Source organism: Alosa pseudoharengus, unplaced genomic scaffold, assembly GCF_046254945.1.
Source record: "Alosa pseudoharengus isolate Yale_2024_CS ecotype anadromous, Long Island Sound unplaced genomic scaffold, YU_APseudo_1.1 YU_APseudo_1.1_scf_18, whole genome shotgun sequence".
Classification (NCBI taxonomy): domain Eukaryota; kingdom Metazoa; phylum Chordata; class Actinopteri; order Clupeiformes; family Clupeidae; genus Alosa; species Alosa pseudoharengus.
Genome location: NW_027468650.1, coordinates 35,981,142 through 35,996,820, shown reverse-complemented (window position 1 = coordinate 35,996,820; position 15,679 = coordinate 35,981,142). Strand labels below are relative to the sequence as shown.

At 40.9% G+C, this 15,679-nt stretch overlaps 1 protein-coding gene across 1 annotated transcript; it reads right to left on the bottom strand.

Annotated features, from left to right (window-relative positions):
• Positions 1-11,334: 11,334 nt before the first annotated feature.
• On the bottom strand, positions 11,335-15,032 carry nrn1a (neuritin 1a). Its single transcript, XM_076291383.1, has 3 exons — positions 14,978-15,032; positions 12,531-12,675; positions 11,335-11,563 (listed from the first exon to the last, which is right to left on the bottom strand). Exons 1-3 carry the CDS (start codon positions 15,030-15,032, stop codon positions 11,335-11,337), a joined length of 429 nt encoding a protein of 142 aa, XP_076147498.1.
• Positions 15,033-15,679: the final 647 nt, after the last annotated feature.

Below are 15,679 nucleotides of genomic sequence, written 5' to 3'. Positions count from 1 at the left end.
CCTTACATGTCCTCACAATCAGCTAATATGTCCATGTATCAAGTTTGGACTTCATACAACGAAGCGTTGCTGAGATTTGAGCCCACTTCCTGTATTACAGCGCCCCCTATAGATGCCAAATGATGCCAATTTCCTACTGTGTCCTCACAATCAGATACCAAGTCCCTGTACCAAGTTTGGACTTCATACATCAAAGAATTGCTGAGATACAAGCTCACATCCTGTATTGCAGCGCCCCCTGTAGAGGCCAAATGACGCCAGTTTCCTAGTGCATCCCCACAATCAGGTACCAAGTCTCTATACCAAGTTTGGACTTCGTACATCAAAGCGTTGCTGAGATACAAGCTCACTTCCTGTATTGCAGCGCCCCCTATAGAGGCCAAATGATGCCAATTTCCTAGGGCGTCCTCACAATCAGATACCAAGTCCCTGTACTAAGTTTGGACTTCATACATTAAAGCGTAGCCGAGATGTTAGCCCACTTCCTGTTTGGCGGCATCGTCGCCATGTGTGATTGACTGTCACGGGCAAATAAACTTGAAATTAAAAAATCTGACAAGTATTGTTTGTGTGGCTCGGTCTGAAGATCATCTCCGCCAAGTTCTGTGAAAATCGGATGAAATTTGTAACCGCTGAAACTTTTCATAGAGTTTGGACTAAATCCAATATGGCGGAGGTCCAATATGGCGGAAAGTGACGGGATAGGGGTCGATGAACTCAAGATTGTTCAAGGATTCAGACGCTACCTCAATTGTGAAAATTAGACAAAAGAGTCAAGGATCACGAGCATGAACGCATGTCCAGCTTTGAACTGGTGGTGGCGCTAGAGTGTTCAATGTATATGCACGAAAATTGGTGCGAGTGATTGGGGCAGTGTCCTGACTAATGGTATCAAGTCTTGTTATGTTAACTCAAAGCGTCACCTAGATGTTTGTCCACTTCCTGTTTGGTGGCTTCATTGCCATATTGGATTGGCTGTCACGAGCAAACAAAAATGAAATTAAAAAATCTGACCAGTATCGTTTGTGTGGCTCGGTCTGAAGATCATCTCCTCCAAGTTCTGTGAAAATCGGATGAAATTTGTAACTGCTGAAACTTTCCGTAGAGTTTGGACTAAATCCAATATGGCGGAGGTCCAATATGGCGGAAAGTGACGGGATAGGGGTCATTGAACTTAGGTCGGTCCAGGGATTCCAACGGTGCCTGATATGTGAAAATCGGACGTACCATTCAATGGTCACATGCATGAATGCAATCCAGGTTCGACCCATTGGTGGCGCTAGAGTGTTGGGCATAGAGTTCTGGAAATTGGTGAGAGTGATCATGGGACAGTGCTGAATCAGTGTGCCTAATTTCATAACTTTAGACCCAGCGGTTCAATTTTCGGCCAGATTTTGACCTGTTGGTGGCGCTAGATGGCTGGGTTTAGAGGTCCGTAAATGAGTGTGAATGGTCAGTGGAGTGTCCCGAAACTTTCTGCCAAAAAATCTGCACTTTTTAGCCAGGCGTTCTATGGGCTGCCATAGACTCCAATGGCAGAAGTGTAATAATAGGAAAAGCTAGTAACTCAATGGGTGCCTTCGCAGCTTCGCTGCTTGGCCCCCAATAATAAATATAGCTGCAAGCAGCAATGCGGGGGCCTAGCAGAGCGCTATAGCAGAAATGGCGTTGCCATGGCATGAGCAAGCACTTACAGCAAGAGGCCAAATTACACCAATGTCTTTGTGCGTTCTCACAATCAGCTACCATGTCCCTCTACCAAGTTTGGACTTCATACACCAAAGTGTTGCTGAGATGTGAGCTCACTTTCTTTATTACAGCACCCCTAGAGGCCAAATGAGAACACTTTCCTTCATGTCCTCACAATCAGCTAATATGTCCCTGTACCAAGTTTTGACTTCATACACCGAAGTGTTGCTGAGATACGAGCTCACTTCCTGTATTACAGCGCCCCCTATAGAGGCCAAATGATGCCAATTTCCTGCTGTGTCCTCACAATCAGATACAAAGTCCCTGTACCCAGTTTGGACTTCATATATTAAAGCGTCTCCGAAATGTTAGCCCACTTCCTGTTTTGCGGCTTCATCGCCATATTTGATTGGCTGTCATGGGCCAATAAAGTGGAATTTTAAAAATCTGACAAGTATCGTTTGTGCGGCTCGGTCTGAAGATCATCTCCGCCAAGTTCTGTGAAAATCGGATGAAATTTGTAACCGCTGAAACTTCACGTAGTGTTTGGACCAAATCCAATATGGCAGAAGTCCAATATGGCGGAAAGTGACGGGGTAGGGGTCGATGAACTCGAGATTGTTCAAGGATTCAGACGCTACCTCAATTGTGAAAATCAGACAAAAGAGTCAAGGATCACGCGCATGAATGCATGTCCAGCTTTGAACTGGTGGTGGCGCTAGAGTGTTCAATGTATATGCATAAAAATTGCTGTGAGTGATTGGGACAGTGTCCTGACTAATGGTATGAAGTTTTGTTATGTTAACTCAAAGTACCACGGAGATGTTAGTCCACTTCCTGTTTGGCGGCTTCATCACCATATTTGATTGGCTGTCACGGGCAAACAAAAATGAAATTGAAAAATCTGACAAGTATCGTTTGTGCGGCTCGGGCAGAAGATCATCTCCGCCAAGTCCTGTGAAAATCGGATGAAATTTGTGAACGCTGAAACTTTTCGTAGAGTTTGGACTAAATCCAATATGGCGGTGGTCCAATATGGCGGAAAGTGACGTAATAGGAGTCATTGAACTCAGGTCGGTCCAGGGATTACAACAGTGCCTGATTTGTGAAAATCGGACCCACCGTTCAATGGTCACATGCGTGAATGCAATCCAGGTTCGACCCATTGGTGGCGCTAGAGTGTTGGGCATAGAGTTCTATAAATTGGTGAGAGTGATCATGGGACGGTTCTGAATCAGTGCGCCGAATTTCATAACTTTAGACCCAGCGGTTCTATTTTCGGCCAAATTTTGACCCGTTGGTGGCGCTAGACGGCTGGGTTTAGAGATCCGTAAATGAGCGTGAGTGGTCAGTGGAGTGTCCCGAAACTTTCTGCCAAAAAATCTGAACTTTTTAGCCAGGCGTTCTATGGGCTGCCATAGACTCCAATGGCAGACTAATAATAATAGGAAAAGCTAGTAACTCAATGGGTGCCTTCGCAGCTTCGCTGCTTGGCCCCCAATAATAGGAAAAACTACTAACTCAATGGGTGCCTTCGCAGCTTCGCTGCTAGGCCCCCAATAATAGGAAAAGCTAGTAACTCAATGGGTGCCTTCGCAGCTTCGCTGCTTGGCCCCCAACTAGAAATGCAATGCCGGAATTACAATAGTTGATGAAAAGCTGCTGGCTTAATGTTGGTGGGGAGATTCCTAAAAAAAAAAAACATTGAATCACTTAATCTTTGAGTTCATACAAACCCTCGTTCTTGAGATATCACACTCAAGGTGGGTTTGACCTTGACATTTGACTTCATCATTGAGTCCATACAATTGTTCACACCACATTTGAAGCGATGACCTCTCCTGGACCACCAACACAGCATCACTGGTGAAGAAAGCCCAGCAGCGCCTCTACTTCTTGCGCAAATTGAAGAAGGCAAGTGCCATGCCTCCCATCATGACCACATTCTACAGAGGGACCATCGAGAGCATCGTGTCCAGCTGCATCACAGTGTGGGGCGGAAGCTGCACAGATCAGAACAGGAAGACCCTCCAGCGCATTGTTAACACAGCTAAGAGGATCATTGGAGCACCACTCCCCTCCCTGCAGGACATTTACACCACCCGCCTCACCCGCAAAGCACTAATGATTGTCAAGGACACAACCCACCCTGCACACGAACTGTTCAGCCTCCTGCCCTCTGGAAAGAGGTACAGGAGCCTCCGCTCCCGCACCACCAGACTTGCAAGTAGCTTCATCCACCAAGCAATCAGGATGCTGAACACTCTACCCACTCTCCCATCACTGACAGCCCCCCCACCCACCAGCCAGCCAGGAACCTAGGATCCTGTCTACCCTAACCCCCCACCCCCCCCAACACCCCCCAGGACTGCCCTGTGGAACTGCACTGTGACTGCGCAGTCTAACGTGTTGCTGCTTCATATCAAGCCTGATATACTTGAAATGACTGCATATCAATGTAAATATACAGTACATACAAGCACAAGTTTAAACTTCATGTAAATGTTATCAATGTTATTTATCACTCTGCCACAATGCTGCTGCTACTACTACTCTGTCAGAAGGTTACGCTAGGACTATGTAAATATACAACACAACTACCTCTATTTTTTAGATATATGTTCTATATTTCTATATTTTGATATATGTTCTATATTTCAGTCTCGCACTTTAATTTCTGTATGTGGTATGTCTGTATATTTTTATTTTTTATTGTCTATGGCTATGTCTATGTCTAAAGTATGTAAAGTATGTCTATGTCTGCATGGGAAAGTAAGAAACAAAATTTCAATTCTTTGTATGACCAGTGCATGTAAAGAAATTGACAATAAAGCCGACTTGACTTGACTTGATACGTCAAGCCGTTCTGAAGTTGTGACGCACGAAAGCTGGCCTTTGGAAAATTCAGAGAAAGCCTAATTGTATGCAATGCAATAGGCTACCTGCAAAATGGGGCTTTCAGTTGGTGTTGATGACTGCTCATTCTGCACCCAGATTACAATTAGTCATTGAATCTATGTTAAAGCAACATTACTTGGTCGGCCCCAGCCACCTGCACTGTACGCCGGCGACCCGGGTTCGATTCCCGCCCCGTGGTCCTTTCCGGATCCCACCCTGACTCTCTCTCCCTCTATCTTCCTGTCATTCTCAACTGTCCTATCAAATTAAAGGCATTAAAAAGCCCAAAAATCAACATTACTTTGTCAACGTTAGATCATTGAATCAGTCACACTGCAACATTGATTCTACATCACTTTTGCACCCTTCATTAATATTGAAGCAACGTTGAAATTCTAACTACAGATCAACGGGATTCCAATGGTATTTCAACTAAAATGAATATTGAAACAATGTTGAAATTACAACCAAACTAAAGATCAACGTGATTTCAACGGTATTTCAATTGATATTCAACCTTAATCTGGCAAAATATTGGGAAATTCATAACCTGCTTTATCTACAGCCAGGATTAATTTGGCTAGGCCTAGGTATGTCTGGTTTAGGCTACACAAGCTTGCTTAAATAACCATTGACAACTTATCAGTTTGAAAAGCAAGTGTATTCACTCTTCTTCATCTAGTAATTCACGTGTGCTGTGCTTTCCTGCCATCCATTCAGTATAGCATCCATAGCAGTTGCAGTCAGCCTGATCCTCCACCATCCAGTAGCAGAGTGAAGCGCCACCAAACAGAAATACTGCCCTACAAATCAAAAAGGCAGTAACTGCATTTTTGGTGAAAAATTTGTCATTTTCATGACATTCAAGGCATCCTTTGTTATGTGACAAGTGCCAGTGGGGATGATAGGTCTCAAACGGCAATGAGAGATGGCGATCTGCAGGTACCAACCGACAGCCACCAACATTACAAAACCGGCAGTTGATTTGTTTCTGTAGTTTTTTACAATTTAATTTGCTTTGTTTTGTTTACTTCAAAGTAAAGCTATTTTAAATTTCTTCAGGTTCAGGATAGGTGTTGTAAAAGGTTCAAATAAATCCCATTTCAGGCTGCTATTACTGTAGTATAATAAAAGCGTTGTCAAATTAACTTTTTTAAGTGTTTTGACCATAGATTGTCAAGATATTGTAAAATATAACAAACAACAATTTCCCTGAGTCAGAATTGTATAGAAAAAGGTGTCCATTTGTCTCTGTAAGTTGTTTACATCAACAGTTATGCCACTTTATATCATATTTAGATTTTTCGGGTTTGGTGCAAATGGTTAAAAATAAAGCATTTTGGACATTATTTCTGCTTGGTACGCAATTTAATCTTAAAAAAGACACTTGAATAATAAAGAAATAACAGGTTGTGAAAAAAAATCACCCTATGTGCTTGAAAAAAAAAATAGTTGATCCTCTACACATCTTTAGCCATTTTTTGCTATTTTTGTCTAGAAATAGGGTCAATATGTTGTCAAATGTCAAAAATAACCATTCCATTAAATTCCTGGGGTCAGAATTGTATGGGAAAATGTGTTCATTTGTCTCTGTATGTTGTTTACTTCAAATGTTATGCCACTTTCTATATCGTTTTTTGATTTTTCGGGTTCCGGTCGGGTGCAGCAAAGGGTTAAAAATGAAGCCTTTGGGACATTATTTCAGCTTGGTACCTGGCAGATTCTGAAAATAGACATTTTAAGGATTTAAAAAAATCAGGTGGCATAAAAAAAAGCCGGGGGGTGCGGGTGGACCCCTATTTCCATCTAGACTATTATTTTTGTTGCTATCAAATGTAATTTAACGCAATTTGTTGGCTAACTTGCGTCGCAACCTTTGTAGTTCACTCCGTCGTTCTTGGATTTGGTGTTTCTAGAAAGAGTAGTTCGAACTCTCAATCGCCTCTTCTTCTTCTTCTTCTTTTCTTTTTAATGGCGGTTGGCAAACAACTTTTGGAAGCATTACCGCCACATACCGAAATGGAGTGTGAGTCTGGATATATTTAAAGCCTAATAATAGCTAATAAAAAATAAAAAAAGAAAGAAGGAAAGGAATTACTATATTCTTCTAATCAGACCAGTTTCTTCCAAGAAGTGAAACAAAAACCTAAAACAAACTTCACCTGATTTTTTTCTGAAGAATTGCTTTTATTATTAAAGGTTCACTTTCTAGCTCCTGGATGAGTTGCTGTCTCTCCTGGTTAAACTTATTACATTATTCTATAACATTCTCTACAATCTCAGCAGCATCACATACTGTATGCTACACATTCCATCAGCATGCTTTTTTAAAAGAAATAAAGTACTGGCCAAACCAGTATTAGGCTAGTGACAAATGGTCAAAAAGGGCTTTAGTTTTTGAGATACCCCTACCGGAGGTAGAACTAAACCCAACAATGTTTTTCCTCATCTCTAAGGTCTCCCATATATGAAATTGATTCATATGGTAAATATAGATCAGCACTTACCTCGTGTAACTTACCTAGCAGTAACAATGAATTTGTCAACATTCTTCTCACCACTGATAATGTGATTTGGACCTGAGACTGTATTTTGCCAGTGTTTTTTTCATATTTGGTATTGTTGAATTCAGTACAACCACACCTTTCCCACAAGCCATCATGTTTCTACGATAATCCCTGGTAAAGCAGCCACAAAGTAAATGAAAACATTCTGCATAGATATTAATTTTTTGCATGTCCGCTTATTTAGGTAGGTTAGGTAAAGCAACTCCCTGACTACAAACATGCCAAGTTTCAAAGCTGTCAGAGCTTGTGTGATTGATATAATTGTATGACTAATTTATATGCCTTAACTCCAATACTGACAGGCTATATTTTAGTCCTTTTTTGGTTTTGGGGTGTATAACAATATCTGTTAATTTAACAATCTTAGCAGTAAAATATTTTTAGCCAAGAATCCATTTCATTTATGGGAGACCTTAGAGATGAGGAAAAAACATTGTTGCATTTAGTTCTACCTCTGGTAGGGGTATCTTAAAAATGTGGGGCCATTGTCACTAGTCTATATGCCCAAACTCTCAATCGCAAACATGGACGCAAAGTTTGGTCGTTTGAACTACTGCCCCTGGGCAGTCGCACTTGTGTCGTTCCTTGGTAGTTCCAGATGGTGTCTGCAGCGCCTAACCAAAAATCACAACAGCCTAACCAAAAACGAAGTGGATGTTTATCTTCTGACTCAATGATTGATCTATCCTGTAGCTTAATTTTCATTAAGAGACTGACTCCCCTACTAAAATCAGCACAGTGATACGTCCCCTTAGAATTACAAGGTTCTATCTGACATTTGTGTCAAAATTGAGTCATTTACATAATATTATTCTTATTCTGTGACACCTTAAGAAGATGAGGTGAGGTGTTTCTTGTAGTTGTATGCATTTTTGGACATTATATCTGAAGAGGTTTGTTTCACTTAGCAGTATAACTCTATGGAATTCTAAGACTTTGAAGCTCAATATCTCAGAACTACTCAGAACGTAGATAGAACCCTATAAATCTCATGGTGTAGTGGCTAAAGCAGGTGACTTGTTGTCCCAGCGTTGTACTGTAGGTTCGATTTTCTTATGAAGTGAGATTGTCCTCTTGCTTCTCGCTACCTGCAGGTAACGAGAAGTGTGACACGTGGATTCAATTGTTTTTGACTGATGTCATGTACCTATTGGTCTCTCGATGCAGAGTAACTATATGCATAAATATTTATTGTCAAAACCTATTGTTGTGTCTCGTAGGCCTACTCTTACTCAGAAGTGAAAATGAGGGATAGAATAACTCCGGTCGAGTGCGCAAAGCGCCGACGCGCTGCCGTTAAGCCACGAGATAGTTAACAAAACTTGCAATAGCCTACCTTGAAATTTGTGTAGGCTATATATTTTTTCCAACATAGATATTTAACACAAATAATGACACATATTGGTCGGCTTAAGTCAAGTGTTTGATATGCCTTGCAATAGGTTTAGGTTTTTGCTCATATGGCAATGACAATGACAGCATTAATCACTCGTTTTAAATGAAAATGTCGACATAGGCCGTGGCAGTGGGGTATTACACGTTGCCACTGTCTCCAACAATGATATGTATCGCTGCATCATTAACAACGTTGTTGGAACTACGGTGTTCAAACGCCGGAGGTAGCGAATTGCGACACAGGTAGGCTACAATGCTTTCTGGAAACAGGTGTAGCAACGTCGTTGTTTGGTAGCAAGTTGCGTCGTACCACGGTGGTTGAGCTAAGTCGTTGCTAACTTTTCTAGAAACGAGCCCCTGTACATTTTTTGTGATTATCTGCGAAAATTTTAGTTTTGCGTGAGCTCGCTATAGGCTACGTGTTGATTGTTTAACAGGCTGCGTCAGCATATATTAGTCAGTAACAGAAATTAAGATATGTAGGCCTTTTAGACGGCTCCTGTTATATTAGACAATATGGTCGAATACCGGTAGCCTAACCTATTGGAGAACTTGAAAGTGTCCATTCAGTCTAGGCCTATAATTTTGCCGAATAGGCATGGCCGTATAGGCTAGCTACCATAGGACACCGAGGTCATGTCCTCGGTATTTTTTTCTTCAAGTTTCGTTTAATTTATAGTGTGGAGTGTGTCGAACGCAACGCAGCTCACATAAACTTCAAAATAAACTTGACGTTTTGTTAATTTTTGCCAGTAGGCTAATCTTAATTCGCCTGACCTGAACAAAGGCTGTCACAAAGTTAACGGTTGGAAAGCCATCAGAAGTTGAGCAGACAAAGAGAAGCAGGGAAGGTGAGAAATGTAGGCCTAATGGTTAAATACAATAAAGATGTAGGCCTATAGCCTATAGGACTCAATGAGATGCTAACCTGTAATGAAAATGTTATGTTGAAATTCAGTGGAGATGCAGTTAGCTAATCTGCATTGAAACCGAAGCTATATCAATGTTATATAGGATGAATAATTAATGTTGTGAAGGATAACCTCCTAGCGTTTTGGGGTGCCCAAAATGACTAGAGACGCCCCTGACCTCGGTATTTGAAGAATCCTGGCTACGGCCTTGCGAATAGGCCTACGCTATTTCCACGTAGACCACTAAAATAGTCATCTAAAGACAGGTTGTTCTCAAGGAGGCTAACAAACTCCCTTGTTCATTCAATCAATAAGAAAACGGGGGGCTTAGGAGGAGCTTCAGCTCTCATTAATAATAAAACATAATCTCTCTAGGATTCTGCATGCGCGCGCAAAAATGTGCCTGTAGGCTTCTACAATTTCATAACCTTGCTCATTACCCTACCTCCTAGCAAGGGGAACATGTTCTCTTGTTATACATGCATACACCATATTTCCAGCAAGTAAATCATTATACATGTAAAGTTGATTAAACCTCTTAAATGAGTACATCACACTTCTTTTAAACAGTAATAAGTTTTATTTCATTTATTTTTAGGAATCTGATTTTATAGACTACCTGCATATGTCTAGGCTATTACCTAATGACTGTTTTTAAAATCTTTTTTAAAGAATCTCTCTTAAATTCATTTCACATACATTCTCATCATTCTTTTTTTTTTAATATTCATATAGGCTATTTTATGCAACATCCCATGAAACAAAATGGACGAAAATACAAACAAAACACACATCTCTTCTGAAGGTAACGTAATCTATGCCTTGGCAACATCAATATAGCCAGGATTTTTTCTGTCATCTAATTTGCTTAGGTCTGGATACTGTCGTGCTACGGTACTTTTGGAAAGTAAGCTAGTATAATATTATACAATCAAATAAGGTTACCCTCAGTTTTTTTTTCTGAAAGATGGTATTACAATAAATGGTCAGATAAATGTCAACAGCTGCCCACGTCTGGTTTTCTGTATAGGCTACCCGATAATTTGAAGGTATTTTTTTATACGGGCTGACTAATCATCCTCGTGACACAGAGCCTAATTCGCTCACCAGTATTCCTTTATCGTGCCGATGGAGAGTAGCCTAAGCTAGCTTTCTCTGTCCCTTCATCGTGCGAATACTGTCCTTCCTGAGATTGTCAGGTCTAAGAATGTTAGGTTTTCTCTGCTTATGACATAAAGTAGCCTGGCCCTACATGCATCATATCTTCAAAACATCTAGTCCATTTAAAGCCTATTTGGCTTTACAGAACCCAACATTTGATAAATTAATATTTTGAGAAATCGAAAGGGATGGATACAGAGGTTGACCTAAAGCAAAATGCTGGTCTGAATTATAGTACATTTATTTCTGTCATTTCATGTTTTATTTCAAATGGACTATTAGAGTCCCGATGACGAAGCTGGTCATGACTTGCAAAGATGATAGAATAGGCTATTGTAGGCTTGGTGTTGATTCCACGAGAGTGCGAGCAAAGGCCATCAAAAATGCAATCATTTGAACTCAATACGGTGAATATTTTATAAGGCTGTGTGCCCATATTGTTACTCTGCTCCTTTTTTCCGCTCTGCAAATGATGCAAATATGCTGGAGTAGGCTATTCAATGAAGACAGCGCGCTGTTGTAACGCAAATCCAGCCGTCACGTCTGCAAGACATAGATATCCATTTGCGTGTAGGCCTGTGTCTTTTCATCAGCGATTTTCCAAGATGGATGTTTTACTCGTTTTTACTGTTTTGTATGTTGCATTTATTCTCTTGTGTGTTTATTCTGTTTTCTTCTCTTTATTTGTTTGGGAGATGGGGGTGGGGTGGGGGTTAAAACGCAAGCCATGTCACCAGAGTAGAAAAGGCCGTTAGAAGCATAGCAAGGCCAAACGGTACGGGTGATGTAGACGCGCCATTCCCGCCACCGCAGAGTTCAAACATATTTCCTGGGTACTCCAGATTTCTTGACTGCTTTTTAAGCTTCTCCCAGAGATCTGTCGCTCCCTCTTGGCAGTCTGCAAGCGCAGTTGTAGCACACGAATGGAAACCATCCCAGTATCTGTAAGCCAAATGTTAAACAGACTCTGATTATTAGCCTATATTTTAGGCCTATTACTACTAGGCCTACTACTAGCCTACTACTACTACTAATGATGATGATAGCCTAATAATAATAATAATAATAATAATAATAATAATAAAAACATCTGTAGGCTAGGCTATATCAAATTTAAGTTACGATCTGCTGCAATTTTAAGATATGATTCACACAGTCTAGGAAAAGTAGGCTACTAAATCTGTAGAAGATATTTAATTTTATATAAGGCTATTGACGAGACTATATAATTTCTATAGGCTAATGTCAAGATTTTAATTAATTTTCTTACGATTTTTTCTAACGAAATAATTCTCCACCTAGATTTAACAAATGATAATTACCTGTTGCGAATCATCATTATCATGTCACCAATTTATTATATTGCCGATCAAAATGTATTAGCCAACATGTTCTTTGTGGCATTGATGTAGGAATTGGCTTTTGCCCTAGGGTTTTTGATCTCCCTATCCGCTTGCGCAGGCAGAGTCCAGGGACATGGGAAACCCTTAACGGGTGTCCCTGAGAGAATCTTTCGCATCATGTGGCTTTTCCGCACTCTCACTCCGCCCCTTCTCTTATGCTACACCCCACCCCCTCCCCCGCCCACACATACATAGAATGCTCGCATGCACTATCCATGTCCTCCTTATTCCTTTTATGGTTCGAATATCTTGATAAAGGAAATACTGAAATGAATCCTTCATGTAACAATCCCCACACGTCTGATGTAATCCGTTTAAAGTTGACATCATATCAGCACACATCCTGCTTTTTTACTATTAATTGGTTGGATCGAAGACTGTTACAGCACACAAGTGCTGTTGATACTAACGCTACATCCTTCTGGAGCCATCTGGCTACTCGCTGTCTTGAACCCCCGCCTACCTCATGTCTAATTCGGTGGGGGTTATTTAAATGTTCAACTCACCCGCAGATGGTCTGGATATTCTGCTTCTCTTCCAACTCCTGTGGATAGTTGGCCATATTTTCTCCAAGTTCAAGAAGGCAATCAGAGAAGCCTTTGAATACTGTTTCACATTTCCCTGCTGCCCTTACTGCCTGCAGTAGATACGCTGTGAAAACAGGATGGTGAGGAAGACAATGGAGGTGAGAAGGAGAACATTTCCAGCCTAACATAGCCTACAGTACGTGTATGTGTTACACTGCATGTCATGCATCCACTAATATGCAAATAGATCGTGTGAGACCAAACACTATTCTATGCCATAGCACATTAAAATAACCCAATAACCCAATAGACCACAAATAGAAATGAGGGCAAACCTGTTGTTGTTTTGTTATATACAAATGTAGTTCATGCCACCCTTACAGTCATAGCCACATGGACAATGAGGTAATCCTCGTCTGACTGTAGTATTGTATAAAGAGGGTGGGATCTACCTTCACGTGTATGTGTGTGTGCACGCGCGCACGGATAGTGCGTGATTGAATGAAAGATGATAAAACGTGCCATTCCCATGCATGTAAATAGGCGCGGTTTCGGGCATACTACTGGCATTCTTTGCGAAAAACAAGACATCGGGGATGCTCTGTCTTATCTGGCCACTCAAACTCATTTTGGAGAAAATTAACACGGCGATTCTCGGCGTGGTTTTCCTGCATGGTTCGTTGAGCAAATAATTCTGTCAATTGGTCAATGGCCATGATGTCTCTACTTGAGTAGGCTACCCTACAAAGCATGAAGCTTGCAAAGCTGTTTAAACGTCACTCTTTTGTTGATAGGGGGAAGACAACATGCATTATTTCGGTTTTGACTGATTTTGGCCAGCCTATTTGAAATACACAGTAGGCTGCAAATATTCCATTTTTTAAAGGTAGTTTATGAATGAAATTATACAAAAAATCTAAAAAGCATAGCTATAGGCTACGACTAATATATTAATAGACATTTCTTTCTCTTTAATTGTCTAACTGGCATCATTCATCTTTTCAATTTGCATGATGTCACACACAGACCAGGCTATACCAGAAAATATGCTGCATAGTTCTTATGTAACATGGTGTCGTGATCAGTCTGCCTCTGCTTTGTAATTGTAATCAGTCATGACAGCGTTGATTAACAGGGAAAATACTCCCGAATATTATTCATGTTTCTGTTAAATAATGAATAATGAATTTAACGAATTTCCCTATGTAGCCTAGGATAGCCACCAGGATCTGTGAATGTTGTCTCTATAGTGTATTTTCTCTAAGTGACAGATATAGCCAATAAGATGTATGGTCTATATAGGCTACTGAAAGTAGTTTCAAAATATCATCTAGTATAATATTTCAATCGAGTTGGTCATAGTGTTTTTGTCCAACAAACCATCGGGCATCGTCACAATTTAAAGTAATAAACACATATTGTTTCGAAACAGATTCACTACTCTGAACGATGTATTGGTGCATGGTCAAGAGTAGCATATCCATTTCAACCCATATCTAGAGCACCGATTATTACAGTTTTAAGACAGGAGAGGAGAATGCTATAGTGGATCTCATGAAGCCGCATGTTTGATTGAAAAAAGCAAGAGGGGACTGCCTCATATAAGCTACAATAGTCTTTTTATAGATGTGCTGTAGGTCTATGTAGCCCAGGATCCCATCTAGACATTTAACACTAGGTTTTCACACAAAAATGTTTGAATCCCGACCATATTATATGAACCAATATCCCTAAAAAAATAATAGGCCTATAATGTCCCATATTTGTGATGTCCACACTTTTAGTATTTCTACTAAAATGTAATTTCATTTAACTTAAATTATTCATTCACGAATAATTTGTTATTGGGGAAATTGAAGGAACCTCTACAATGGACACTGTGGTTTGAATAATTGATGCCTCCCAAGCCACGTCCTTCGGATTATTGAGAGGGGAAGGCAATCCCATGCCAGCAGCAATAGGTCGCGCATTATTAGAAGGAGACCCATTTCTGTAAAGACTGACAGGACATGAAATTGGTCCTGAATACAGAATGTTTAGATCAGATGTTTAGATTTTAACCGTGTTGCAAGCGTTCGGATTAAATGTTATGCGAATATCCTCTAGGTTTGAAGGGATTTCATAGAATTTAGGTGCTGTAAAGTGACAAAAACCACAGGCTGATTTTCGCTTAAAAAGCCATCGGTGAATATGATACCAGGCTATTCAGATCATTCCAACATAATTGCTTTGCTGGCTGTAGTTTTAACATGGGGCTTGTTGAACACAACTGATTAGGCTAATAGGCTACAATAGCCTACAATAATACAATCATCACCTTGAACAGAGGGTTTTAGAGGATTTTCACGTTTCTATGAAATGGCGTAGCCTAGGCCTAGGTACATTTTCAGTGCAATCAGCAAAGTATTGAAATCGCAGCAACTCACCTATCTGGACAGCAAGAAACAACAAGATATATCTGCCCGTCAATGTTAATCCCATCCTACGTGGTGTAAAACCATTGGGGTATAGCCTACCGATCTTAAATTGTTGGGAGGAAAAATTATCGCCAAGACCCAACATTGAACATTACTGTCAACTTGGAGCAGTGATTCACGGAATCTTCCTCTGTTCTGCGCGCACATTGAGGCACAGAGGAGGGAAGTGGTGCACCCCGTAAAGCGAGGGCGGTGATGCCTCGCTTTTTTTACTCTCTCTGCTTCACGCCCACGTCGCGCGGTTGACGTAAATGTGATTGTTGGACTCCCCTTTTCTCCATTTTCTCACTTGCTAGACAAGACTACCCCCCCCCCCCTCCCACCAATGTTGTTTCAAACCCCTACCAACCAGTGGTGATTAAAGAGACTGCGGGGCTATCCGCATCTAGGTCACGGGCACGCGTGAACACTGAAAACCTCACTGCAGTCTCTGGAGGTGCAAGCCTCTCTGTGGCCGCAATTATGCCCGCAGTGGCTGATTGGCACCTGGAGTTCTGTTCGATAAATTCCATCTGTTTTGCCTTTATGTTTTTTCCCATAGTCCTAGTTTTCCATAGGCCCATTGGTGAAAAACGAAATTGAATTAGACTGTGTTGCCTTTGCTACATCTGGGTTTCCTTCCACTGAGAAACACTCAGGTAGGCTATTGCT

Bases quoted from the DNA above. Each gene is read 5' to 3' on its own strand.
- nrn1a (XM_076291383.1), bottom strand. From the start codon at position 15,032: ATGGGATTAACATTGACGGGCAGATATATCTTGTTGTTTCTTGCTGTC. The intron at 12,676-14,977 runs GTGAGTTGCTGC...CTGTTTTCACAG, and splicing joins GTTTCTTGCTGTCCAGATAG to CGTATCTACTGCAGGCAGTA. The intron at 11,564-12,530 runs GTGAGTTGAACA...TTTGGCTTACAG, and splicing joins AATATCCAGACCATCTGCGG to ATACTGGGATGGTTTCCATT.